General features: G+C 42.5%; 1 protein-coding gene across 2 annotated transcripts in view; it reads right to left on the bottom strand.

Annotated features, from left to right (window-relative positions):
- The window catches only part of PDZRN4 (PDZ domain containing ring finger 4), a 251,951-nt gene extending 242,494 nt beyond the window's left edge, over window positions 1–9,457 (bottom strand). The window contains exons 1-3 of one of the 2 annotated variants that reach the window (XM_064507898.1): window positions 8,731–9,457; window positions 6,484–6,570; window positions 3,341–3,448 (exon numbers count right to left, since the gene is read on the bottom strand). In XM_064507898.1, coding sequence (XP_064363968.1) covers window positions 3,341–3,448; window positions 6,484–6,570; window positions 8,731–9,426 — 891 coding nt within the window. In that variant the 5' untranslated portion in view covers window positions 9,427–9,457. The remainder of the gene's footprint in view (window positions 1–3,340; window positions 3,449–6,483; window positions 6,571–8,730) is intronic. The other variant, XM_026117762.2, reaches the window with a different exon arrangement.
- Between the last annotated feature and the right edge of the window lie 18,412 nt (window positions 9,458–27,869).

The following is a 27,869-nucleotide window of genomic DNA, read 5'->3' as shown; positions in this document are numbered from 1 at the left end:
AGTATTTAGTCCCAGAACAAACTCCGTGCTGTGTTAATTTAGGGAACTAGACCCTTTGGATAAAAATGTTTGCAAGGAGCAGAAGACACTGATTTCTGGAGTAACCTCCCATGTAGAAGTAATTCATGAAGAAGAGCTTCTCCTTGATAGAAATCTAATGGTTATTTCTGGCTCGCAGTAAGATTCCTGAAAGGACATATCGCCAAAACACAGCTTGTGCACGTCACTGTCCCAAGCCAGCTTAGCACAGCATAAACAAACAAGTCTCTTCTCACAGGAGAATTAAACTTGGATAAAGAGTGTAAAGCTTCAAAAAGGCCTGAAATCCTCTGTTCTTCAGCTGAACAGTGAAAATGGGCAGTGACGGTCCCGTGACAGTACCCTGTGAAGACCTGCAGCCCCCCCAACAGGTGCAGGATACATGTGGCTGTTGCCCTTCACCTCTCCTGATACAGGCCACCTTTCACACCGACCCACCACAGCCTGCCAGCCCACCAGCATCTCTTCCAGGTTCCTGGTCATCAAGAAAAAAGTATGCTCACCTGAGAGTAAAGTCCACATAAACTCCAACATTTTTCAGAGGATCCAAAGAGACCCCACTGCTCATACTCTGGGCGTGCTGATTTCAAAAACCTTCATGAACTCAAGACACCTGTATGGCATTTTTACCAAAATTCTGTACCATTTTTCTATCAAATACCTTAAGAAAGAAATCAGCTTCTCACCTTAGCAGCCTTTCAAATATAATCACAATTATTTGACAAAGCTGCTGCTACACCACAGTAGATAATGACCTACATAAAGTGAAATGCAGCAACGGCTGTCTGGCAGACCTGGTTCACAACTGCAGCTGCCAATGCCACGCTACTGTGAAATCCATTTGCTGCACTAGGTTACACACGAGATGGTCATCTGAAAAGTGCACAACTCACTCTTGTCAACCACATGCAGCTAACATTTGTTAAACATCTGATAAAGCACTGAAACTAATTACCTTCTTTATTTAGCAACATGCCTTGAGAACAGACTTCCTCCTGATTTAATGCGATAGTTCTGTCCATTATCCCATTAGCTACGCACTGCTAAAAAGGATACCCAGAGCATCCCACTGCCAAACAACTGGCTGAAGCAATCAGATGATCTCTAGACATCAGTTCCTTCTGCTTTTGATTACTGAAAAATGGTCTCTTAAAACACCCACCTATATCACCCATTAGATCAGATCATTGAATGAGTGAAGAGCAAGCAAAAATGAAAAGATCTACTTTCTATCAACTTTTAACCAAAACTGGCACACATTTTCTCTCACCAAAGCTCATATTTTGAGTATCTGCCAACATTTTTGAAACAGTTACACCATCAGACTTATTCCCTCCCACCAGAAGCATTCGTATTGATCCTTCCACCCAACCAGCAGTAGTGCCGTCAGGCATCCTGGTACAAGAAGGCATCAATAGCTCCATATGGACAAAGTAAATTTCAGCCTTTTGACTCCAGATGCTTATGCTGGCCCAGCATAAGCATATAGGATATATAGTCAAGCATATAGGAATACTTACTTATTTACATTTCAGTTAGAAGGTCTAATGTTACCTTTTCTCCTCTTTTGATTTTAGTCTGATGAATTTTGAAGCACTAACATGTTTAGTAAAACCTTTAGCCTAAACCTCTACATTTTTAAATGCTTGCTTAAATACAAAAAAATTATATAGAAAGATGTATATTAATATGGTAAAAATGGTGTCCCATTTGGAGCAATATGAACATATATGCGACATTGGACATGTATTTTCACATGGAACTGAAATCTCTGTGCTGTCAATAGCAACTTAAATATTAGTATGTTTTTACACAGCTACAATTCTAAAAAGTTATTAAACAAAAATCAAGTATCAATTATGGTGGCATTTTGAGAAATGCTCTCAAGTTTAATAAAAGTTGTACTGTGAATTTATTTTTCTCTCCTCCAAAAACATCCTATTTTGTCATAAAATTCAAGACACTGTGAAAGAATGGTAAAACAAGGCAGGAAATGTTCAAATGCATAGAAGTCTAGACCAGGTCAATTTCTAGAAAATACAACATAAGTGAAATAGTATTGTCAGAAGGAAATAAATTTTCTCAGCATAGGGCTGCTGCTGCAAAAAATCTGGATGTGCAACCTTTTTGTATATCTCAGGGAGATAGCAGTCACGCTGCAAGTTCAGCTCTGCTCAGCCAACTTGGTTTCTGCTAAAGACATACATATCTGCCAGTTGGGAGCATGGGCTTCCTTTTTTGAAAAAAATTCAATAATTGGGTTTCACACACTGCTCTAGGCTCCCAAAACGAAGGGCAATGCCAGCATTCAAACTGCCTCAGCTTATGTTTCTGGTCCTTAACAGTGAAATCGCACAAGAAGCCACCCGCTCTCCGCGTTTGTCCCTCAATGCCCTGGTTTCATCTAGGTTTGTCCGAAACCCCATCTAGGTGACAAGTTCACGCAGTGCCTCTGAGCCGTCTCCAAACGCAAGGCTGGAGGGACAGACCCACTTTGAGCAGCACTAGACAAAGCTAGCAGCTGTGCTAAATGCTGTCATTAAGGAGCCAGGCTGTATCAGAGCTGTGATGTGACATCGCGACAGCACAGCAAGGAAGCTGCTTCAGCAACTATTTGAAACTAACCTTTCCATGTATTGCTACACCTTTTACAGGGCTAATTACAGTTACAGATGTAAGCTAGGAAAGAAGATGATTTTTTCAGACTTTTTTTCATGATATTTATTTTCTTTTATGGGAAAAAATGCTTACAAAACAGGAACAGACTTTAATATTTCCATGCTAGTATATTAAATGATTGAGAAAGAGCTGTATTGGTCCTGGTGAGTACAACAGATGATCTACATCTGATCATACAGGAAAAAGCAATGTCTCGAATTCATTAAGAAGTTTCACAACGTCACTTATCAGCACAGCTTCACTTCCATGAAGTGTCTCAAAAACACAACAGTAACACCCCCGACGCGGGGCAACACCAACTCCACATTAAAACTGTGAATTTATATAGTTATTCGCCTTTCTCTTAAGTCAAAAAACCCAAAATACCTCTCTTGCCTGCTAGTTCAGAGCCTACAGTTTGCCTTGATTAAATTACCTTAATCCTGAGACCAACTCATTTATTAGTTGCTAGAAAAAAACATAATGTGCCTTCACACCTGACAAATGTTTGAGCAGTTCAGTGTACAAAAATGATACTAACACACACCAAAAGAGGAAAATTACAACAGACTTAGTGTAAAAACCATCAAATCCACGATTAATCTGATAATGTAACAGAGTAATCCATTGTTTCTTTTCTTACCTCGATAATCTTGTCATGAATTTGCAGGCCTTCTGCTTTGTCTGCAGGTCCATTTTCCAAAATTTTTGAGACGTAAATTCCCTCAGCAGAAGATTCCTCCTGATTGTTCTGTACCAGGCGATATGGAAGTTGCAAAAAGGGCCACATTAGTGCAAGAGATGCGATGGTACTAAAATCAGCAGCAATGAAAAATGCAAATCCACCTGAAGTATGTGGCTTGCTTTTTTAGCTAAGGATTAAACTCCTTGGGATTTTGTTTTTAAACTTGCTTAGCACAAAATAGCCATTAATCAAAAGGACAGAATTAATGAACTATTCCAGCATTTTTGACAAGATTATCCATTTACTTCTGGTTATTTTAGTCCAAATGAGACATGGGGTGCAATGGCAACTAGATCCTTGCTAAAATATTTAAAGCAGACCTCACAGTTCACAGCAGACAGTGACTAGTATGTAAATGTACAGGGGAAGATGGTCATAAAAATGGAAACCCAAGGATCCTCTCAGGAACAAAAGTGATCCTGCAGCAGTGCTGCTTGTAAACTTTTTTCTAGGTTTGAAAATAAAGCCCCAAGGTACAAAATGACATTAGTTAGCTGACATGGAGCAGTGACAGGATTTGGTTGGAATTGGTTGACCTCATAAATCCTGTTCACATGGCAGATTGAGAGTTTGCTCAACTGTGAAATCTGTAAAGATCAGCTATGGACAAAAAGAGAACCCACTTCCAGTTATCTTTACACCTTTCTAAGTACAACCCACACAAAGGTCAAATTTGAAGCTGGTAATTTATCTACCACAGCTGGAACGATATATCTGATGTTGTTGCACATGCTAAAATTATTTCATCACACAATAAAGTGCAGTCCCAAACGTCCAACATATAGTTTTGAATCATTATTAATAAAGGAAAAATGCCAAACAGACTCTGCCTACTTAATAAGTATTCACCAAAATAATAACCTATACACCTATAGATAAAGAAATTTTTTCAGATCTCTTAGGCTTTGCATAGCAGTTTATATGATGCTCATTTTCCTTCTATGACCAGTGAATCACCAATCAACACTGCGATTCATGTGTATACAGGTTTCTAGGAACAGGTCCTATACCCTCAGGGAGGAACATTTTTATTAATTATCTGTTAAGAAAGTAACAACAATTGGATAACAAAAACTGGAGCCACTGTGCATGGTGCTTTACAGTGTATGGCGAATGCCCCATGGAGAGTCAGACCAGATAGAGTTCAGTTTCAGACTACGATGTTGTAAACTCCTTATTTCTGCCTTTGTCAGAGAGGCACATAATTGTCAGATAAGAAGCAAAACAAACTTATTAGTGGCTCCATAAATATTTTCAAACGGCAAACAAACAGGCCTCCACCGAACTCTCATTTAAGCAGTGACAAATGAACTTGTGATAAAAGAAGCATAATAGTCATTCACCAAAATGCAAGAGGGACAGGGTTTGGTTTTTTCTTACAAAAAAAACAAAAGGCTTTTTTCCTGTTATTTCCTTTGGCTCTGAGCATGTTGGGTGAGACCTTATACTGATATCTAGGAACTACCAATCAAATATCTGTGGTACTCATCACAACAAGAGTAAAACACAACAGAAATGAATTTGTGAATTCAACACCAAAGACTCAAAAAATCCCAAGGCCCAGCTCTGTCTCACAGCTCTACCATCTTCTCCCTCTGCAACTATCGGTGTTGGTCAATGATGGACCATGACCATGTCCTGCTCCTGATCAGCAGTTCCCTCCAGGAACAGTGCTAAGAACCTTCATACAATTACCACTTACTCTTTAAACTTCAAAAATAGTTAGAATATTCATTCAGACAGCCTGACAGTTCATAACATCAAAAATGTTTCCAGTTTGCATTGTGTCTGCATGTAAATACTTCAGAGGAACACAGATGACATCCTAAAAAGCATGGGCACCATCCTCCCCTTTCCCTGAAAAAGCCCTGCATTTTTCCCACAGCTGTAAATAACAGAAGTCACACTGCAATCCAGAATAAAGACTGTGTGGACTTTGTTAGTACTATATTCAAAGTAAGAACATAACCAAAGTGTGTGCATTTTATCCTATAGTCTCCTGTTGTTTCATCTTTTCCACTAGAAAATCTAACAAACTCTTGCTTTGGATTTCCTGTAACATGCATTTGATAACTGCTGTTCTTCCTATTTACCCACAAGGAGCAGCAACTCTGCAGAGCAGACAGTAAACTTCTTTGGCTTTAGCGCTAATAGGAACAGACTCTTTGGCACCACTAAATACAGCTTCAGACCTATATAAATATATATAGCTTAAATAAATATATATATAGCTTATATATAAATATAGCTTTAAAGCATTGCAAAGCTAATATATAGGGTCCCATTCCCCTCCCCAGCAATAGCAGGAAGTTATAGCTCTCTCACTTAAAAGAAAACAACTGATCAGTACATAGTAATTATCAAGCATTTTTAATCAACTCTTAATTTTCCAGTTTAACAGGCTGATTTACTCTTCATAAGTAATGATAGTCCTGATTAGTACTTTTAGAAGGAGAAGGTAAAAATATGCATATTCCTATGCATATTCTAGGATTTTTAATGAGCCTCTAAAGCTAGACTGATATTTGTGAGACTAGATTAATTTAAGATACAAGATCAATGAAAACTATTTCAATTCAGAAAGAAGAAAAAATTGAAAGCAGGCATATGAGAGCAGGAGACGTGCTTAAACTATCCCAGCTACAGAAGCAAATTTTCTCCTCCCCTTAAAAAGAAAAAAGCAAGCAGTTTCCAAAAGTTCCAAGGGCTTAATCCTGCAACACTTACTCTTGTAAGTAGTCCCAGAGATTTCCACTGAACAGTTTGCCTGAATACATTTTACTCACATGGGAACACAGTGCAGATCAGCCTACAATTTTATAGCAAAAGCAATGGGAACCCCTTTCATGAAAATGAGAGTAATCCAACAAGAGCAGGTCTTCAAACAATAAATGTAATTATGCCTGATAATATGCAGTTTTTCAACCTATGGCGCTGATTCCACACCTGCCGTCATGTAAAGTAACTCTTTTATTATGAACAGAGTACACAATAACAGAAAATATGGTCAAAAAGTAAACTATGTCTACTTTTCCCTTTACCTGATTGGGTCGTCCTCCTACAATATTGAATCCCAAAGTATCATTTTCTCTGTGTAGCATGATCGTTAAAGGTTTGGGTCCTCCTCCCTAAGAAGAAAGAGATGAAATCCTATTAAAAAGTATTGCCTCAAAAAGAAGATCTTAAGTGAAATCATTAATGTGCAAAAATTTTTAGCTGGAGAATATGTAAGATAAGGCTCAAAGGAAAATTAGGCTGAAAAAACAGCAAAGACTTTGCACTGGAAAACAAATAAACCAAAAGATATGTGTTACTATAATGTAACAGGAAGCTAAAGTGCCCTTAAGTGCTGAACAGAAAAAAGTGCATGCTTTTGGTGGCAGGAATGCTCAGCACCAGAGAGAAAGGCTCGAAATATCTGTAAGTCTTTAAAAAAAGCTCCATGTGTATTAATGTTTAAGACAGTAAGCACACAGGTGAAATCCTCAACATTATAATTTCCAGACCCAAAAGCCCTATCTATACAGGTTTCATAGCAATTTATAGGAAAAATTTAAAAAATGAAACCCAACTCTTTATCCCAACCTTTCACTTGTCTCCCAAAAAGTCCAGAAAATACCTCTGCAAAGTAGGGGTTTTTTTCTAGACAAGTTTTAAAATACAAAGCAAACAATCAAAACCAGTGATGGAATAAAAATTTAAAAAAGGAAAAGGGAAAGACACCTTCTGCTTCAGAACAGGTAAATAATTTTCTGAATAATAAAATCCAAACAAAACCTGGAGGCTTTAGCATAGCAAGTTACCTTTACATTGTTCACATATAAAAATAGTTACATTTCAGGAGACATAATCCCCACCAAAGAAATTGTATTCAGTACAGTAAGGCGTCTGTGTTTGCCATTCTGTATAAATCGGCTGATTAATGCAAATTTGCCACCTAAATATATTATACCTGTCTTAACATTCAAAATACATCACATAACGTCGAAGCCAACATTTTACTAACCGTGACAGTAGGATGTTTTATTGCAGCATGATACAATTAATTTTAATGAAGGACTTTTCTTGTCTTTATTGATGGTTTTTCTTCCACATGCCTGTTTTGCCCATCAAGCCCGTCTCCTGCCCCAGACCCCCTGCGCGGCAGCGCACGCAGCAGCACCCACCGGCGGCGCCCGGCAGCGGCAGATGCTCGGGGGCTGCCCAGGAGGGAGGCCTCCGCGCCAGCCACCCCACAGCCCGGCCAGTGCCCCCCGTGAAAGCCAGCTCTCTCCTCCCTCCCAAGGGTCCTGCTCTTCTTGCCCACCCAACACACTACAGTCACTGCTGGCCTCCACCCTAAGACCTCAGCACGTCCTCCAAGGCATGAAGCAGATGCAGAGCACCCCTTCCAGCCAGTAACCCGCACCTCAGGGCTCGGCTACCCGAAGGAAGTTGGTAAAATAAAGGGAGAAAAAGATGAAGTGTCGGAGTCTCCAAACACAGTGTCTCAGTGCCAAGAAGCCCCAAGCTGCTGGCACAGGAGACTCTTCAGAGCAACGCCTCCCTCCCCATTCCCCGTGCAGCGAGTGGATGCTCAGCACGCTGCCGTACTTCAGCACTGAGCTGGCTGCTCCAGTCTTTCCCTCTTGCTTCCCAAAGGTCTATAAATGGGCTTTTGCTTCCCAAGGGTCTATAAAAATTGGGGGGGGGGGGGGGAAGTTATCTTGAGTGGAGCTTAAGCTGTATTAAATCACTTCTCACCAATCGAAGCGCCAGACCCTGCACAGCCAGGAGCTGAAGCCTGACAAAGCAGAGCCCTTGCAGCACGTCCAGCCAACTAACCAGCACGCTGGGTGGCTTATTCAGCCTAAAGGGAGCAGGTCCCCGTCTCAGCAGTGTCATCAGACCTGACAGAGGAGTGAAGCACTGCACGGGTCTGCACTGTCAGTGCTGCGAGCAGTTATTTCATTCCCCCAGGGGAAAGAGACTTCTCTATCTTTTCACAACAGTTTCCAAAGTTTCTAAGGATTTTCTGCTCCAGGCGGTTCTTTCCGGGCAACTTCTTCGCTGCTCACATGAAAGCAGCGCCGTGCCCTCCGCTCCGGCCCCCCGCGCTGGGCAAAGCCCCGAGGAGGCGAGACGGACCCGCATCCGCCGCCCGCAGCGCGACCCGCAGCCCCTTCCCCGCCGCTGCCGCCCTCCCCGCCACACAGCCCCGCAGCCGCCCCCAGCGCCGCGCTGCCCCGCAGCCGCCCGGGCTGGCGGCCCCGGGCGGGGGCTGCGGCGGGGGACGCCGCCGCACTCACCTTGCCGGGCTGCGCGCCCGCCAGGCCCCTGGTGATGGTGCCGATGTGGCTCATGTAGCGGCCGAACTTGGCCTGGCAGCGCAGCGCCGTGAGCTGCACCTCGCTCTGCAGCGCCGACAGCTGCGCCAGCAGCGACCTCTCCCTCGGGCTGCCCTTCGGGGCCTCCCCCCGCCGCGCCGGCGCCGGCTCCGGCTCCGGCTCCGGCTCCGGCTTCGGCTCCGGCTCCCGCTCCGGCTCCCGCTCCGGCTCCCGCTCCGGCCCGGGGCCGCCGCGCCGGCCCGCCCCGCTGCTGCCGCGGCCCCGCAGCCAGCGGCGCCCGCCGCCCGCTCCCGGGCGCCCCGCGGAGCCGCGCTGCCCGCGGCCGGGGGGCGGCGGGCCGTAGCGGCACGCCGCGAGGTGGGCGGGCAGCTCGCCGAGCCGCACGGTGCGGCCGCAGCCGCGCGGGCTGTAGTCGCACTTGACCTCCAGCTTCTGCACCAGGCTGCGCAGCGGCAGCACGGGGCGCAGCTCGGCGGCCGCCAGCGGCCGGCAGCGCAGCGGGCAGCGCCGGCGCCGCGCCGCCCAGGGCAGCAGGCAGCCGGCGCAGAAGACGTGCCCGCACGGCGTGCACAGCGGCTCCTCCAGCACCCGCCCGCACAGCCCGCACCGCAGCTCCGCGTCCACGGGCGCCGCGAAGCGCGCCGGGTCCAGCCCCATGGCCGACCTCGGCGGCGCGGCGGCGGCGGCGGCCCCGGCCCCGCTGGAGCCGCTCCCGGCGGGCGGGCGGAGCTTCCCGGCGGCTCCCGGCGCAGCGCGGCCCGCCCGCAGCGGCTGCCGCCCGCGGCCGCAGTGCAGCCGGGCGAGGCGGCGGGGGCTGCCCCGTCCCGGCGGCGGCGGCGGGCCCGCTGCGGGGCGCGGAGGGCCGGGCTGCGGCGGCGGGGTGGGGAGTTGGCAGAAAGGCGGAGAAGCAGGGAGCCGCTTGGGGCACGGGCACGCGCCTGTGTGCGTTTAGTTCGTGTCTGGGGGGCTCGCTGCTGCGTTGCGCTGCTGGTGGGGACATGCCGGAGCGCACAGAAAGCCGTGCTGAACTCCGTGCTACTAAAGGTCTCTTTCTTGCCACACCAAAAATGAAGAAGAAGCACAGTGAGGGTTACAGAACCGCTCGTTGAGCTCCCCTAAACAACAACACGTGTATAAGCAACACTTTCATTTTACGAAAAGCTAAAGCACGCAGAGTCTGGAAATGCACAGTTAGGATCAATAGCCAGCCTGGGTTCTACTCCCGCACTGCTGCACAGCCCACAACACACTGAAACATGAAACCCCTAACACATTCCCCACATAACTTTCCTATTGGAAACACTGCGCCAGCTTGCTGCCCCCAGCCCTGCGGAAAACCTCCCGGAAGAGAGCGGGCTGGAGCACTCCGAGGGGCTTCGGCAGTGGGCTCCTTCCCCCTCAGACACTGGCCCTTTGGGAAAGGCCAGCAGACTTGGCCGGGACAGGCCCAGATCATGAGCTGTTTTCTGGACTTGAGGACTGTGGAGGCAGAGCCAGTGTCTCCTCACCCGCTCTGCAGCTCCTGCCTCCACCCTGCCTCCTGGCAGCACGCCTGCAGCAAGGCCCGCAGACCCTCGAAACCCTCTGCTGGTTCTTCCCGTGGCTACGAAGACAACGCGGGGACAACGTCACAGAGCGAAGTACTCATCCCTTTTTCCTCAAGCAAGCAGGAAAACCCTGCATATAGCAGCCCCGAGGACCACCGCTGGGACCACAGGTCTCGATTACATCTACCCATATTTTGCTTAACAAAAGTTTCTCAGCAATTTTTAACGGTAATTCCATAACAAGTGCCAATGCCTCACGGAACATCTATAGACCCAGATACAGTACTGAGTAGCACCAACAACCTACCATTCCTGACTTGCTACACAGAAAGCCACAATATCACTCAGATTACCATGACCACGACATAAATAAACAAATAAACTGTACCATCATGCAGCCCCTCAGCTTGGGGAAGAACCTCTACATACAATACATCATAGGACATTTCATTGCAGATCAAAATGGCATTGTCTCTCACCCAGAGAAGAAAAGGGTCACCTCATGAAATGAAAAAGCCTGAGTAAATAATTATGCTAGTCTTAATGACTTTTAATCATCTAGTATTTCCATTGGTTTTAACTGCATTGCTTATAGAATCACAGTCTCGTTCTGAATGTTATGGGAAGAGATTTTACAAGAGTATCCTCATTGGTTTTTGCATTTCACTGTTTATCAGCACTCATTATTTATTTACACCCTCTCTTCTGTCCAAATATCATTCCTGGTGTGTTTTCTTTATCTTCTTATATGTGGCCCAGAATCTCAGATCTGGACAAAGTGGCAACATTTACGCTCATAAATTAACCTGAGCGAAGGAGTGGGCCCAAACACGTGCTCTGTTACTGTTAAACCGATTCTGACACTGTTAAACTGTTAGCGAGACATTTGGGACGGTTAGCTCGAGGCCTGCGAGCAGCCTCCCAAACAACACTCAAGGATGGTTCAGTGGTGGCAGGGGTTAATCCTCAAAGATAAGCAGGATGTGACCACCCTGCCTTGGGGGAAGAATCTAAGTGTAAGAACATGAGCCGCTCTGGGGTCCAGGGCCTGTTTTATTTACAGTACAAATGTAGCCAAAGGAATGATACGGTCAGGTTTGAGCCGCAGAGCTTCTAGATTTTTTTTTATTCAGATGCTTCATTAAATGAAGGTTTAGGAATCCTTTTTTTTTTTAAAAAAAGTGTCTTTTTTGGATCATGCGTAATCCTTAATGGAACATCAGTGCACTGGCAAAGTAGTTTGAAATAGTTCTGCCTTTTTTTCTGTGTTTGTTGGAGCAAGAAATTATCTGTCTTTGCAAAGATGTCAGGACAATATAGGTGACTGAGTTTATAGGAAAAGTAATTTTTCACTGCAGGAACCCGCAATACAGACAAATGGACAAAACTCATCTAAAGATAGCAGTTATGTGCATATCAGACTTCCATGGTAGTGGATAAATAAATACAAATAAATAATATGGATAAATAAATGCAAACTTTACTGATGTGCTTACATGGGATTATTCCCATTAGTCTTAGTAGTTCCTATATAATCAGAAAATAAAACAAACAATCATCATACTTTCCTAAATTGTCCTCAAAGACATCACTCAATTGTAACCTCGCACACTCCTCTGAAGTTTCAACACCTGAACCTCCAGGTTTCATACAACCATCCCAGTCGTAGTTTCACTATGATAATACAGGAGGAAAATGCAGATTTAGCGAAACAGGGAGAGGCGCAGGAACAGCAATGACATTGCCCATGGCTGCTAGAGCTTTGTACACCTCCAGCACTGGGGCTGCACTCAGTCATGGAGAAAATAAATGTTCAGCAATGGCTTGCCTCCAAGACAAGCCATAGTTCCGGTTTCAAGATCTACAAATAACTTAATAACAGATGTGCCTCTCTTTCAGTCTCTTTTAACTCTGTACGTATTCAACATCTTCCAGCATCTTTCCCTTTTGCTCTATGTTGTAAAGCAACAAAAGTCATTTAAAATAGGAATGGACTTACTTTGGTAGTCGCACACACCTAGAGACTCACACACGTGGAGACACACACTTTGAGGAAGGATTTGGGGGGGAACTGTAGCTGAGCAGGTTGGTTTTCAGCATGGAAAGTCTGGTCATGGTCATCAGAGAAACAGGAAGAAGAACTAGTTCAAGGATAAAATCAAGGGTAATTTCTGCACATAGCTCTTGCCTCATCCTAAGAGGATCTGCAGTTGAAAGTGTGAACTCTACAGCTGTTTCCAAATCTTCGGATGAAAGAATCCCAAGATAAGAATTGTTGCTCTGAAATCCTGAAAATAAATAGGGAGCCTTCAGGAGAAATTCTGGTTCCACTGAAGTCCGTAAGAAAAATCCCATGAACTTTCAACTCACATATGTGGGAATAAAACATTTTTACCTCCCCCCACCATTTTCATAATCATTTCACAGTATTATTCATCTGTAGAATTTCAAAGGAAGGTTCTTTTCCCAGTCACACTAATAAAAACCTGTAACTGTATTAGAGCCAGGAGGACGCAGTCACATCACTTTAACTGAGAGCAGAATTTAGACCTGCATGTTTGCTATTACAACTTGTTATCCTCAGGAGTTCAGAAAGAATGAAGACCATTGGACTTTAGAGAACAAATTATAAGCATTAAGTGAATCCATATAATTCACATTTCCTTAAAAAGAGACACCTTGGAAGGCATTTTTTCTTTATTTTCAGCTCAGCAGGCAATTTTTCTGCACTACAGTCTATCACAGCAGCATACTGAGTGCTTAAGACAGTGTCCCTAAGATGAGCAGGTAAAAGAAGTCTGAAAGCTCAGTTATTTTCAGAAGCCTGAACAAGTATTTTGATTCATCAGTTAAGGAAAGAAACTTCCAGAAAACTGCAGACATTCAGTAAAGTAGTTTACGCAGAGAAAATGATTGTGATCTATATTGTTCATTGGCACAAAGACACAACACAGTCCCTATTTAGCTATATTTGACATCAAATGTGTCACTGATCAACTTGGACCTCTGGAATAATGAGAACAAGTCTTAAAAGTGGGAGATCTGGATTTTAAACCTGCCTCTTTTATCCACTGAATGGTCTTAAGCAAGTCATATAGCTACTTTGCACTTTGCACTTCACTTACTACTGCCACCCAGTAGACTTCACAGCATTCAGTTTAAGTCCCCGTACGATGCACATCTCTAAGCAAGCCAGCACGCTAAGGCCCAAGTCCTTAGAGTAGCCGAAAGAAAAGTCTGCCCCTTTCAACCCAGGCCGTGGGTGAAAGCACGCCCAAGTGTTTGTTGTGAAGCCAAATCCAGGAGATGCGCTCTGAGTTCACCCCCTGAGGACTGAGCCTCGCACAAGGTGGAAGAAGCAGCAGTGGCGAGATTGTGCATGATCGAAGAGTCAAGCTGCCCAGTGCTATAAAGGCCATATGCTTCTGGGCATGCCTGTTGGTCATTTGGGGAACTTGACCACTGGAAATTAAGGATCCCATGGACTTTAGACACTTCTAGTAGCTAAGCAGTTGTTTTTGAGTACAGTACTACATTTTTATACAAAGTCCTGAGTTACAAAATCTATAGATAGGTATGGGTACTGGAAGATGGTTTTTCTATCATATGTTCTTAACAGAGTAATTTAACAGTGTACCACTGTGAGATAGGGAAGCGCTATGATCACTGTTTAACAGATGAGGGGTTAGGGTCTCTTCAGGGTCTGGGTCAAAATGGCTTACATAAAATAGAAGTCCGTGATGGAGCTGGGCACTGGGATTGCCCTCTTTTTCTTTAGTAGGCTACTAACAAGGCAAGACCTCCTTCTAAACTGTAAGTCCAGTTCTGTGTGATACACCTGGCCTTCACTGAGAAGTTTTGGACTGTCAGGAAAGCCAATAATGAGAGCAGGCAATAACTGAAACAGGGAAAGCAAAGGGAAAAGCAGAGGACAGCGTTCTGACCCAAGAAGCACATAGGTGAAGTGAGCAGATGTGGACTGAGACCAGTGCTGAGCATGGGGAGTCACTGGGTCATTAATTGAGGGGAGAAACATGGATTGCTATAATGATGGATGTAAAAATGGATCAGGAACAAGTTTGTAGGTAGAGACTGGGAATGCAAGTGTCTGGACTGTAGGAGTGTATGAGCATATGTATTTTTTTTATCTCTGAATGCAAGTCACACTAGTATAGGCAGGAGAAGACTACACACTTGATGCATAGGACAAAACAGATCAATACACTTCTTCTAGGGTTAAGACAATGCTTTTTTAATTCTGTTTTTTTTTTCTTGTTCAGCTACTTTTCTATTATTTTTACCATGACAGGAGGAAATGAGGAACAAGAAGGGGTGAGACCCTGACTGAGAGAATACAGGTCTGCCAGAGTGTTAACCTCTCACATTTGTCAGGCCCATAACACATTCCTGCAGCCCAGCTGGATTGTCGCTCAACCGTCTGGTAAAAAGCTTGGCCTCAGCCTGCGTGCTTGCTGCCGAACCCCCAGTGCTGGACATGCTCCCTCTTTCAAACCCCAGCAGGAATGCTAAGTCTGGCCACAGCCAAAGCAAAAGCATAATCTCCCTCCCCCAACCCAGCTAGTGCAAGCCCTAGACGTCCCAGGTCCTAAATTTGTCCTTGCAGAGCTAACCCACAATCCACTCACCTGCTGCAGACACCTCCTCTCAGCACAGAGCTACTCCCTAAGGATATGCAAAAGCTATACCAAAAGCTTTCAGCATCAGATGCTTTTAGCATCCATTAGCTCAAGAAAAAATCTAAGTGGATGATTTTTCACATTAAAAAAAACACAGCAGCTACTGGCATTAAGCAGAACCACTCACAGTTGCCAGTCTCAGATGACATGACAGAGCCTCACGTGTTTCGGGAAGGATTACCTTCCCCCAGCTAGAGGTGCTCCCTCCAGACGAGAGTCAAGTCCTATTGCCCTTGTATAGCCAGTACTTGGTCAACCAATAAATTTGCACGTAGTGTCAGTTCCTAGTGCTTCCTTTTCAAGCACTAAATTAGCTTAAAAATCAAAGATGGAAAAACAGCCACCTTGTCTAACATTAGGAAAAACAGATATGTCAAACTCAGAAGCAGAAACTTAGTTTCCAAAGTCAGCATATCTCAGTGAAAGCTTTGACAGCTTTTGAGATTAGTAAAAACATGCTGCAGGGTGTTACCACCTTTCTGGCTTTTGTGTGTCACTTGCCAGTGTTACATTGTGCAGCAGTTGGAAAACCACCTTTCCTTATACATTTGGTAGTATTAGCTTGCACATCTACCTGTAAAGGAGAAGTGAACTATGTTCAAGAACATATATAAAAAGCTCAAAGTGAAATATGACAAAATAAAAAGAAAAGAATTTGTGGGAATTATGTGATAGGACTTTCAGAACTCTTATGTAAATCCTTGAATTTAGGCCTTTGAAATTAAATTTAAGTATCATTGCTACCAGAATGTGGCTGGCCTTACTCTCAGCCAGGCAAGCAGCCTGAGAAATGTGTGAAGCAAATTATGATTACTTCATTCATTTTAACCTGAGATGGACTGGAGAAAGCTGTTAGTAAGTTAAAGAAAACAAGACAAAAATGAAAAAACATTTTAAAAAGGTTGCTAAAATATCATTACAATCAGTGCATGAGAATACATGAATCTGTGCACTATTTCCATGTTTGTAGTCTCCTAACAGATACAGAAAAAGAAAACCGTTTGGAAACATGTAAACAATAGACATAAAGTGGAAATGAAAAACTATTATTCCAGTGTTCATATGGGTTTTCAGATGAGCATATCAGAATATGCTTCTGCTCCTTTCATGTCATTCGTTTGTTTGTTAACTCACTGTTCTTAATGCACCTTGAAAATCCAGGGCTCAGAACGTCCTGTTCAACCACCAAGCCTGTTGTTTCCACATTCTTTTAAAACAAATTAAACAAAAATGATCAAGGAACCTTTTATCAGCGTTGCCCACATATGAAATGTGAGATATTCACTCCGAATATTGAATTGACCCCAAAGCCAGTCCCCTTGAGACCCAGCTTATTAACACAAATAATGCACTATTAAAAAAAAAAGAAAGATTTCCACATTTAATGGAATATTTTAGTGTCAAGAGGACATGATTACTAGACCTACTTCATTTTCTCCGTTAACGATTTAAACCATTATTTGCACGTCTTTGCATTTGATGGTAGAAAGAATATGGAAAATCATGAAATTGAGCATAGACAATTTATGGTAGTAAATCTTGAAACATCAACATAATATAGAGGCAATTATTATGAGCAGTGAGAAAGTACACTTTTAGATTTTGTAATTTTTCCAGCTCTTGATCTATTTTGCCTTATTTTTCCTCCAAGTCCTATTTTCCTAAAGCTCTACCTTCACAAATTAAAATACATACAATTGATTGTTCCAGGAGTAAAAATAAAATCATCATCATCTTAAATCAGTCTCGGCAACTCCACCGCTTTCTTTATTCTCCCCTCCCCAGCGCCCCTAGGCGAGGGGAAGGCCACACATGAGTCTGCATGGGGAGCTCTCAGAGGAAAGAGTGGCCACCTCCTGCTACCCTACTCAGTAGACATGATGTCCAAAATAGCTAGAAAACCTTGGCAGAACTAATGAAGGTGGTTTTCCTGTAAGTTATGCCTGGTGTCTGGATTTCTGATGTCCAACAAAGGTAGAGTTCATGTTGCAATATCCTTCAGTGGGAAGAGCCCAGGAAGGGGTCTCTTCTCCAGTGGTTTGCCACTTTTTATTCAACTTCTAGGATCTTTCTGTCTCCCATACATGTGTCAGATTTGGTCAATATGAACCAAGAGCTCAAACAGAATTAAGGAGAAGACACAAGTTGAGATGCACATGTATGGGCGTGTGTGCATGGAGATGGCCGATGCCACACCTCATTTTCTCAGGAGACCAAACCAAGAAGTGGGTTTAATACAACTGACAGATTTGTACAGATAAAGAGCTGAAATTGTCACTGTGCTTGAGGGAGTGTAGTCCAGCTGAACTGGGAGAACAGTCACAAAAAATGTCACTTTCTCCTGTTTCTCGAAATGCCAAAAGGGCCAGATTGGCAATTTTTTGCTTCATGATTTAAAAGCTCTCATCCTAATAAGGCCAAAATGGAAAAGAAAAGGAAGTGACCTTCTGATGCCTGCAGACTTTTGTTATATTTTGAATTTGACCAACAATGTCTACTCATCTTTTTGTGAGAGACTCTGACCTGTAAGATCAAAGACGACACCAATAAAGCAGATGTGGACAAGTTAAATCTACCTGTTCCTAAGATAGCTATCATCATAGATTCATGAACATTAATTCTGGTGTACGAAACTTTCTAATGACTACCTCCTCCTACACAGAGGATTGACATGCACAGCCTGACAGTCTTGTTATGGTGTGTTTTGTCAAAGTGTTAATACAGCTCCTACCTGCTGTATTGCTTCATCACTATTTTTTGTTAACCTGGAGGGGTTTTCAGGAAAGAAGCTTGAGTTTCAGCAGTGCTGAGCATTCAGACAGCAACATCAGCAGGAGGTAGGAGTGCTACAAATCAGATGTGCTTTTAGAAGGGATGAGTGTGCTTTTTTCTTCATACATGGGAGTAATGTCCCATTTAGCACACACAGAAGTACTTTAGTGTTGCCTCCCATCACCCTCCAGCTGTATAAGGGCTGCATCAGGTTCTGCTAGTATCACAGAAGAATCAGATCAATAACATATAATTTAGCATAAGAGTCTGCTATTAACTTCTAAGGGGCTCTCCACCAAGTGAGATAAGCTGGATTTGGCCCTTGGTTATGTTTTAAAGTGGATCAGGGCACTGCAAACTGTTTTTATATTAATCTGATGTTTTGCTATAAGGATTTTCTTTTTTAAATAGAAACAGGGGATACATAAGCTGAGGTCTGGTAGAACTTAGTATATCTGCTTAAATGCAAAACTCTGGGGGCAAGTGTGTTATCTGGTCTACGCAGAAACATGGCTTCAAATTTATTATAGCTCATTTTAAAAACAGAAAATTTGCCAAAATTAGTAATGATCCAAACTGTAATAAAAGCTGAAGTCTGTCATAGGTCATACAGATTAATATACCATCAGCAAAAAATACCAATTTAAATTCACTGATGCCAGTATCCAGCCCATGAGAATCTGAAGCAGTATTAACAGCTTCTGTCAAAGGCTCTACTGTTAAAGTAAAACAGCAAGAAGGTGGTAGAGAAGAGGAGAAACACAGAAAATATTTTTTTCTACAGTAATCAGATTTTAACATTTCCTAGTTTTCTTGATCTCTACAACATCGTAACTTATCAAGCTGTGTATTTGACCAAGCAGTCATTCACTGCTGACTAAGACAAGGTCCAAAAGTTACAGTCTTATCTGAGGCAAGAATTAGATTAACATGTTTTTTTGATAGTGTGCATATTAAGAGCTGTTATATTATTACACTTTCTATAAAGCAGATCAGTGCAATTAATAAAATATCAGTGGGTCTGATTTTGCACTGTTTGGCACCTTTGCATTTCATTTACATAACCTGTGACCTGGTTTAGCAAATGCAGCCTTCTGAGATACCTTAAATCCTACCAATTCTCTACAACACCCACTGCCTTCAAGCAATGTGATTCAGATATGCAGGTCCTTTTCTTTCCATTGGTTCCATGTTCAGCTTCATCTGAGCAATGAAATTGCTCCCTCCTTCCCTTCCCACACAAATAAACCTCTCCTAAATAAGCTGGACTTATTTAGGAATTAGCAATTATCTGCCTTTAGCGCAGTCTGGCTAACCCTTTAGTTAGACCTGCCAACATGTCAAGTCCAGGGAAGGCAGAGCTCAGGCCTGACTGTTGTTATTCCTGATTTTGCCACTGACGTGCTTTGAGATCTTTAATAAGTTAATTAACCTCTGTGACTCAGTGTAAGCACTGGTGTAATGAACACAGTAATGCTTAACATAGAGTCCTACAGATGCAAGGCATGATAAAAGAGTAGAAGACTGTTATTATTACTAATGATCATTAGTTTGAAATCATAATCAGGCAAACCCAAAAATAACAAGACCATTGCAATTAGTTGCATGGTAGGGTTGTGATGTTTAATTATCATGAAAAGGGTACATGATGAAAAATACAATGCATATTTTTAATGGCACTACGTAGGTAAAGACTAGAAATAACTTTGTGGGATATCTGCAATAAAGTCCAGGAGCAACAGCTCTGAAAAACAAGGATCAGTAAATCTTACTATATCTTTTCCCAGCATAAAACTTTCTTCCTATTGCGTTGGACAGTGTGGCTATTAGAGTAAGTATAGTTTTATATGTGTGTTAGGCTTGTGCAGTGAAAGATAACAAGCCACAAGTCTGTAAGTTTATCACTGCTTTTGTTGTTGTTGTTATTATAGTTCTTACTATTTTTAAATTATATGTGCTATCTGGGGAACTCTAAGTTGGGATGAGAGCATTTTTTGTGCTATGTGCTGTACAAGCACATTAAAAGGTATTTGTGGTCTAAAAGAGATAACAAAAATATGCCGAGACCTTTACACAGCACAAGTAGTTATAACTACCTTTCAATGTCTTTCAAATATTGCCCCAGAGATATAATTAGATAAAGCAAAGAAAACCTTTTCCATCAGTTAAGATATTAGTGATCAGAACTAGATATTGGCAGCCCCAAAGTATACATTCCTTTCCAGCTATCAAGAACTTTCCTTTATTGACTTGTATCTCTCAGCCTATCAAAGAAAGGTTTAATTTGCAGCTGAAATCCTGATCCTCTGATGAATCATGTTTTCTTTTGAATGCAAAGGGCGTCTGTCTGGCAAAGTTGGCAGCCTGACCTCCATAAATATTGTTCTATTGATAAAAAGAGGAATTGGATATACGGACTATCCAAAATAAATATTTTGCAGGGATCCTGGATGACTGAATACAATAGACCAAAGGAATGTTATCACATTCTGAATAATTCAGACATAAACTGAAGTGCATATTAGTTTTAGTTGAAAAACTGTCAAGTGTACTTTGCACCTTTAGTTTTGCCTGGGAAATCAAAATGGACACCTATTTCAGGGTTGCTATTTTTCCTTTCATCATCAGTAGGGATTTGCCCTTGATTTTGCTGTGAGCAAGTCTGGGCCTCTTTGTTTCTAGAATATCTAAAACAGCATTTCAGCGAGGTATGCAGAAACATGAGCCCGAAGTGCTCCCGCCCTTTGGCTGGAGAGGTGTGGGAAAAGAGCCCTTCGTGCCCTTCTCCCACACATCCTCTCCGTGCTCCGGGGCTGCGTGCGCAGAGTCCTTGCGCGCCTGCCGACGCCACAGGCTGCTTCCTCAGCATCCCTTGGGGGCTTCCAAAGGGGCAGGCGCCACGCCAGTGGCTCAGCCATCCCAGCGGAAAATCAGGGACGCAGGCAGGCCGGGCTGTCCTGAAGATCACGGAAAGGGAACCTGCGTTGCCCCCCTTTGCAGCAGGGCACCACGGAGGCACGCTGTCCCCCCGAAACATAACGCCTTCCCGGGGATCGCTCAGCATGGCGCGCCTCCCTGCTGCCCCCGTCAAGGGCTGTGCCCCGAAAGGCGAAGGGCACCCTGTCGTTTGTGGCGGCAGCCCTCCTTTCTGCCCATTTTCTCCTCCAAAAGCTACTTGCATAAAGCAGGAAGCAAATGCACGAGGAGGAGGTATATTTGGAAGTTTACAGCATGAGAAATCCCCAACGGGGCTCGCAAGGATGTCTCAGCACCGTCAAGGCACTGCAGAAGAGTCGGACGGAGAGGCGTGAGCCTGCTGTCGCCGGAGTCTACAGGAGCGCGCCCTTGGCTAGCCAGCATAGTCCTCCTGCTGCTCCTTCCCAAAATGAAGCAACAGAGGAATTGTTTTCATCAGAGACTTTTTTTTTCTTCTTATCAATGAATTACACTGCGCTGTTGCTGCAATATACAGTCTACGAATAACAAAGTGCATCTGTTTAAAAAAAGAGCACTCTTGTCATCAGCGCTGAGCTGTATACTAAAAATCAAGTATAAGCTACGACATAATATTTCTCCATCCTCTGCCTCACAGCACTGCCATGACTGCCATGCAAGAAAACGTTTTATAGGGTGTACATGACAGATGCACCAGGAATGGCTGCTTACCTATTTCTCTCTTCCTATTCATCACTTTATTTTCCATATTGTGTACCTCCTGAAAAAGGTAGCCTATTTCAAATTAATTTCAAATTTTTATTTTTTCCCAAAGAATCATAATAAAACAATATTTCTGCAATAAAAATACAGCATTATGCACTTAGAAGTTGATGCCTCTGCACTGGAAACCCCGGGTTAACCTTCCCGTGTTTGCACTGTATGTATTAGCTTTCCTTGTAATGGGTGCATCTCTGCACTTCTGCCCTCTCAATATTTTGAAAAGGGTCCACTGCTTTTAAAATGTAGTTGCATCACTTAAGGCTACTCTGCTTTTGTAGGATTCAAGCAAAGGCCTTCTTGGCACAAACTGCATCTCGAACATGCATCTTAGTCACTAAAAGGAAAATCAAAACAGCGAAAGATGGAGGTGGGATCAACTCTCCTCCGAGCTGATCAAAAAGACGTTTTGTCCTAACATTGAAAGAACATTTAACAAAAACCAGAGACACCAGTGAATCCACGGGTAATTCCCCCATCATTTTAAACATGTAGGCACTGGTATCAGAGCAGCCCAAAACGCTCATCTTGCGTCCCACGCTGCAAAGCTCAGCCCGAGCGCTGAGGTTAGGAGCGTGCCGGCACGAGCTTGGCACTGGGCAGCCACAGCAATGCCACACGCTGCCCTCGTCCTGCGGCACGGCACCGTGCCTGAAGCCAGGCTACCGCCCGTGTGGGCTCGGCCTCGCCGGGAAACCTCACCGTGGTTTCCTGGCCGGGCTGCTTACAAAAACAAGCAGTGCACCTGAAGAAGAAGAAAGAGCCACTTGTCAAATGAGTTAAGCAAAAAAACCTGAGACAAAGAAAATAAACAGTGGTTCATGAAAATGTCATGCAGCTGAAAGCAAGGGCACCAAACTCCTCTGATGGTCTGAGAAATACAGTTATATTTGTTACAATGTCATCTAGTAGACTACACATCTTGAAAGCTGTCAGAGGAAGACTGGGTGTCTTAATCAAAACATAACTCCATCTCTTTGTTCAATTATTTAATGCCATTGCTTAAGGAGAAGAATTTACATATAAAACATTCTCCAGAGTAACCATTGTGCTGCAAGTTACACGAGGATCTTTCGGATGTATCTGAAGTCTGAGTATAACCCAAAATTACTGGAGAATTTGGCTTTAGGTCAGATAATGTATGACTGATCTCTGCATAACAATTTTTGCCTCTTTTCCTATTTTCTGCCTGTTCTAATTCTTACAATTTGAATTTCAGAAGTTGGAATTTGTTGGGGGGGTTTTCTTTGGGGGGGGGGGGAAGGTAAGCATTAGAAAAATAGTCAATAACCCAGGAGAAACTTTTCCTTCATTTAAGTCTCCATCTTAAATTTGAGAGGTATAATAAGTCATTTTTCTCAGAATTGCAATAGTTTCCTAAAGGTTTTTCACTGTCAAAAGAATTTTGCACCTGTACAAAGAGATACACACTGAGAAAAAGTTTTAAGTCTATGTTTACTGTTAGACCATGAAGCCACAGCAAGCTGTACTTTAGCATGGTACTCAGATCATGCCTTAAACCTGGAGAAATATGCCAATTACTTAGGGATGCTTATGCTAATGTGGTTTCTTGCAATTGGGCATGATTTACGATAAATAGATATTTTTAATCTTCTTAAAATGTACCTCACATTGACAAGAATACATGCAGGAATTCAACACATCTTCCTACTGTTAGAATGATACATAATCCTGGGAGAAAATACAAAGCTACACTTACAGCTTGTAAAACTGTCTATTATTTGATGATAATTATTGATAACTCCGCTAGTTTCTACTATAATACTAAACAAGAAACCTAACACATGAAAATAAATATTGAATATTGCCTTTCTTTTCATGATTAGAATTTTTGTTGCATTTTTTGATAAAATGCAATGCAAGCACTGCATTTGTAAATGTTTCAATGAAAACGCACACACCCAGCTACTATTGAATGCTTTTGGTCTTTGTTTGGTCTTTTGCCTAAACATAGGCTCCTGGTGCCATCCGAGTGTCCTACGATATCCCGCCTGGTACCTCGCTACCTCTCACTCCAGGAAAGGCAGGTTCCCATGTGGTGGGAGCTGGACCTGGCAGCCTCTTGCTAATGTCCTGAACACATTTTGCCTCTCAGGGAATTTCATCAACCCATTAATGACTGCATGTCTAATTTACTTCAAACCTCTTAAATATATCTCAACATAAAAAGACTGGCTTTTTGCTCTCACAGGGATTTTAACCCTTCTAAGCTGAGATGCAGTGCTAAGAAGTTTGCTTAGAGAAGAACTCCCACAGCCATCAGAAAAAAAAGAAGGAAAGCTTTGTTTAGTTTCAGAAAGCTTCAGAAAGAGCCTACCACGTCATTATTTCTCTTAAAATGACAACTAGAGGCCTCAGCTGAGACTGACAACTACTGAGAAACAGATAAGAAGTTCCTAAAAGGTTTCAAAAAGAGAAACATTAAATAGATGCGATAGAAAATGGGCAAATAAACTGAGTTTTTTATTATGCTCACTTTAAAGATTTGGCTTCTGCAATTGAAAGAGACAGGCCTTAATGCCTAACTCCCCTTGATTTCAAAAGACAGTAAGAGCTTAAAGAAAGACCTTTGTAAATGTGGCCCATGCAGACCTAGTAATTTGCCCAGGTTGATACAAGAAGATGTGGTGGAATCCAGAAATGAGCCCTCTGTGCCCGAGTCCCAGGTGAGCACCTTCACCACAAAGACATCCTTCTTCACCTGTCAGTTATGAGGTACATAACAGAGATTAGGTTAAAAGACTAAGAACTCAGGAGTTAGAAAATGCACGACTTAAACTTGCCCACACAACTTACGGGCAACATGCTGTTATATGTGCCCTGGGATGCCATCTTTCATCACGTGTTATGTCCTTTTTTCCTTCCCACAGGTCCTTTCTCAGTGCAAAAGAAACCCTCACTGTACTCAATTAACACATAGCTGCTACACACTATTTTGCTTGCTCTCCGTTATTCAGTGTATGGCCCAAGCTGTCTTTCTTTTCCACTGATCCAGTCTTCATGTAAGGGCAGAATTATTCACATCCTCAAGAGAGCTGTTACAATCACTGCAGCATTTACGTGCTCCACAAACATTCGCGACGGAGTTTCGCACAACCCCACGGAGGCGTGGACTTTGTATTTTTCCCATGCTTCAGATTTGGAAATGCAGTGCGGAATGACTAATGTTAAGTCAAACAGCATATGCACACTGGGAGCTGTGAGGTCTTTCAGTGTGCTCAAGCAGCTTGGACAGGAATAAGTCTCAGCTCTGGAGACTTTAACTGGGGAGCTTAAAGCCATTTCGACTACAGTATTCAAACTGCAGCATTTCAAAGGGATGTCACTTGACTAAATGTGGATTTTCATAATGACAGTAAAAGATAAGATCCTGATACAAAATTTACCCTTTGAGAAACTTCATATCCTAGCTCCAAATTTTGGAAGACACTACAGCATATAAAATAAAAAATGGCATGCATTTCTGACATGAGCAGAAATATACTCTTTATCCTATAAATATTCTTTGAAAAATAGACAGATGGAAAAGTTATGAGAAACTGAAAACAGGCTTTACAATAGGAAATATTGTGTAACCTCAGGAATATGCTACCAGCCTGGCCGCACACTCAGAGAGCATCCAAAACAGAGATGTAACATTAGAGGGTATAGTGCAAGACTGTGAAAGGTGAAGAAGCCACAATAAGAACACCTAAGAAAATAAAACCTGTCAAGACATAAAGGAGGTTTTATGGATAGTAATCCCAGAGAACTTCATAGAGTGTATTTCTCTGATTATTCCAACTCCAGACTTGTGGCACCATGGAAATACCATTTTCTTGTTTTCCACTGCCAGCTCGTACGGAAAAACAGCTTGTTGGTTATACAAAATAGAGGTTATCAGCAATACTGCTAATTAATGGTGTAGTTGCCAACCAAAAAGTTAGACTCTGACAAATATGACCTAATGTTACACAAATATGCTTCATCCATCACATTTAAAAAAATACACAACAGCCAGTATTTTCTTTGGACTCGTAATAGAACTTATTGGCAGTTAGTGTAATTAAAGGCTAGTAAGCAGATTAAAATGTTTTGGGGTTTATAGCTTTCTCTTCTGAAGAAAGCTTAGGAAAAAGGATGAAAGTGTTTCTAAAATGCCACAGCTTTGAACCAGTAATATTTCTATTTGCTTAAAAGGGGAAGAGTTTAGTGGGAGCCCAAGGAGCTACAGGCAAATCCAGGTTCGGTGTTGCAAGATCTCAGGTCTCTGGGCAGAGCCAGACTCTGAATATTCCCTGATCCTTGCTGTTTCTGGCACTGATTTTGCTCACATCAGCTAATGGTAGAGGGCTGCAGTACTAGCATCTACCATGGTATCTGTCTGGTACTGTGCCATACAGAACTACTATTTATTTGTCCCACTATTTCCCATAAACTTTGAAGCTATTATGGTAAACTAGTAATGTGGAGAAGTCCTGAAGGGCTGCTCAGTAGATGGGCTTATTTGGGCTCTTCCCATCAAATGGAGTACAGAGAAGTACAGTTCATTTGTTTAATTTATTAAGTGCAGAATTTTTTGAATAATGGTTTGCAGTAGATGGGAGCTGAAGAGTACAAGGATGAATAAGGAGCTTCAATAGCAACCCAAAATGAGACATTCCAGAGATAACATTCTTATGTTTAAATGCAAGGAATAAAAAGAAAAAATATTGCATGGTAGAATTCAATTTACTGATTTTATGAAATTTAAACACTTTTCTTAGGATTCTGTTTCAAAAAAATGAAGTCTAATACTGAAGATGAACCAAACACTCTTAAATATATATACTATTGCCCGCCAGTTTCCCACATGCCATACAAGAGAATGGATTGGACATTTTTTTACACTGTTAGAAAAATGCTAGTCATCTATTTTAGTACAGACTCAGTAAATCAAGGATACATTTCACAGTAATATTTATTTAAGCAGCGAAACATTACTCATTGACATAGAGAACTAAAGTTCCATTTATGCTTAGTAATTTATCATTAGACTAACTGGATTCACATACCATCCTGGCAAGATAAGGAATGCTATTAAAAAGCTTTATTTATAAAAAGGAAAACCAAAATCTGAATATTAAATACATTTCACTGCACTACGATGGAGCTTTTGTTTTAATAGCTGCAAATGAGAACGCCACTAAAAAAGCAGAACATACTGCATAAAAATAACGTGGCTTGAAGTACTAGCAATGATAATTGGCTCTGAACCTTTCATGAACCCATTGACTTCAGTGCCATTTGGATGAAGCCCAGTAAAAAGCCACATTTTTATATAGCAGGCAGATTTGATAAAGGCACAGTCTAAATCAGAAACAAAGAAGTTATAGGGAGCTGTGTAGAGTGGACCATGAAGCAGAAACAAATAGCATTTGTGCAGTCAAAGGAACAAGTATAGTGATTGTATTCACTCACATTAAATCTGAATCACTAATTTTCATCTACGGGAGTTTGAGCTAGAAGGAAATTAGGAATCAGAACTGAATAAAATTTCAGGATCTGGATCATATATCAAAGATGAGCCCTGCAGGCAACAATGCATCTATTCTGCTTGGCATTTGACCAATGCCAAGTTTCGGCTGAGTTTCACTAATCACAGACCCTCAGGAGTTCATACCTTCTCTCTCCTTTCCTGATATCTCCTGGACAAACATCTTGGCTCCTCATGCCTCCTCATGGACATGGAGTTTGGGTCTTTCTTGAAAGCTGCTGCTTAGAGGGGCATTGGTAAAAGCTGCTGTTTCCAGCAATGTAGGACTGGATCTCCAGTCAAAGAGGTTTTCCTTTTTCCTAATAAAACAGTGAAAACCTCCTGCTGAGATGGCTATTTCACTAGAAAGAAGAACACAAAAGCCAAATGTGGGTTTATAAGCACAACTCCACAACTGCAGTGCTGCACAACTTCATAACCCTAGAGGTATTAGAACACTTAAAGTGCCTTAGATTTTTAATTTATGTCTTCCTAATACTGTTTGAATAAAATACAGTTATCCAAGTGAGTGATTTAATCAGCAGAAAACAGAGTGAGTCCCTTTTTTGTTCCAGAAAGGGTGTAATTTGTCTTGCCTTATTTTCAGCTTCAACATAAGGAAAGAGAGTTTCAGCCTCCTAGAGTGCTCTGAGAGCGTAATTAGGGCACCCTTTTAGAAACTGAGTGATACAGTTTCCAGTTGGGAGGAGAAATTTGAATGAGTCTTTTGTTTTCTGATCGCTATAGTAGTGACTAGAAAGGGAAGAAGCGTAATAGTATATGATGCCTACCTGGAAAAGGTAGCTACTGGCTGTGATTGCCAACCAGATGGATGTACCAGTTGCAGCAGTAAAT

This window comes from Dromaius novaehollandiae, chromosome 1 (genome assembly GCF_036370855.1).
Source record: "Dromaius novaehollandiae isolate bDroNov1 chromosome 1, bDroNov1.hap1, whole genome shotgun sequence".
Classification (NCBI taxonomy): Eukaryota; Metazoa; Chordata; class Aves; order Casuariiformes; family Dromaiidae; genus Dromaius; species Dromaius novaehollandiae.
The sequence above is the reverse complement of the archived record's forward strand: the minus strand, read 5'-3'. Positions and strand labels throughout refer to the sequence as shown.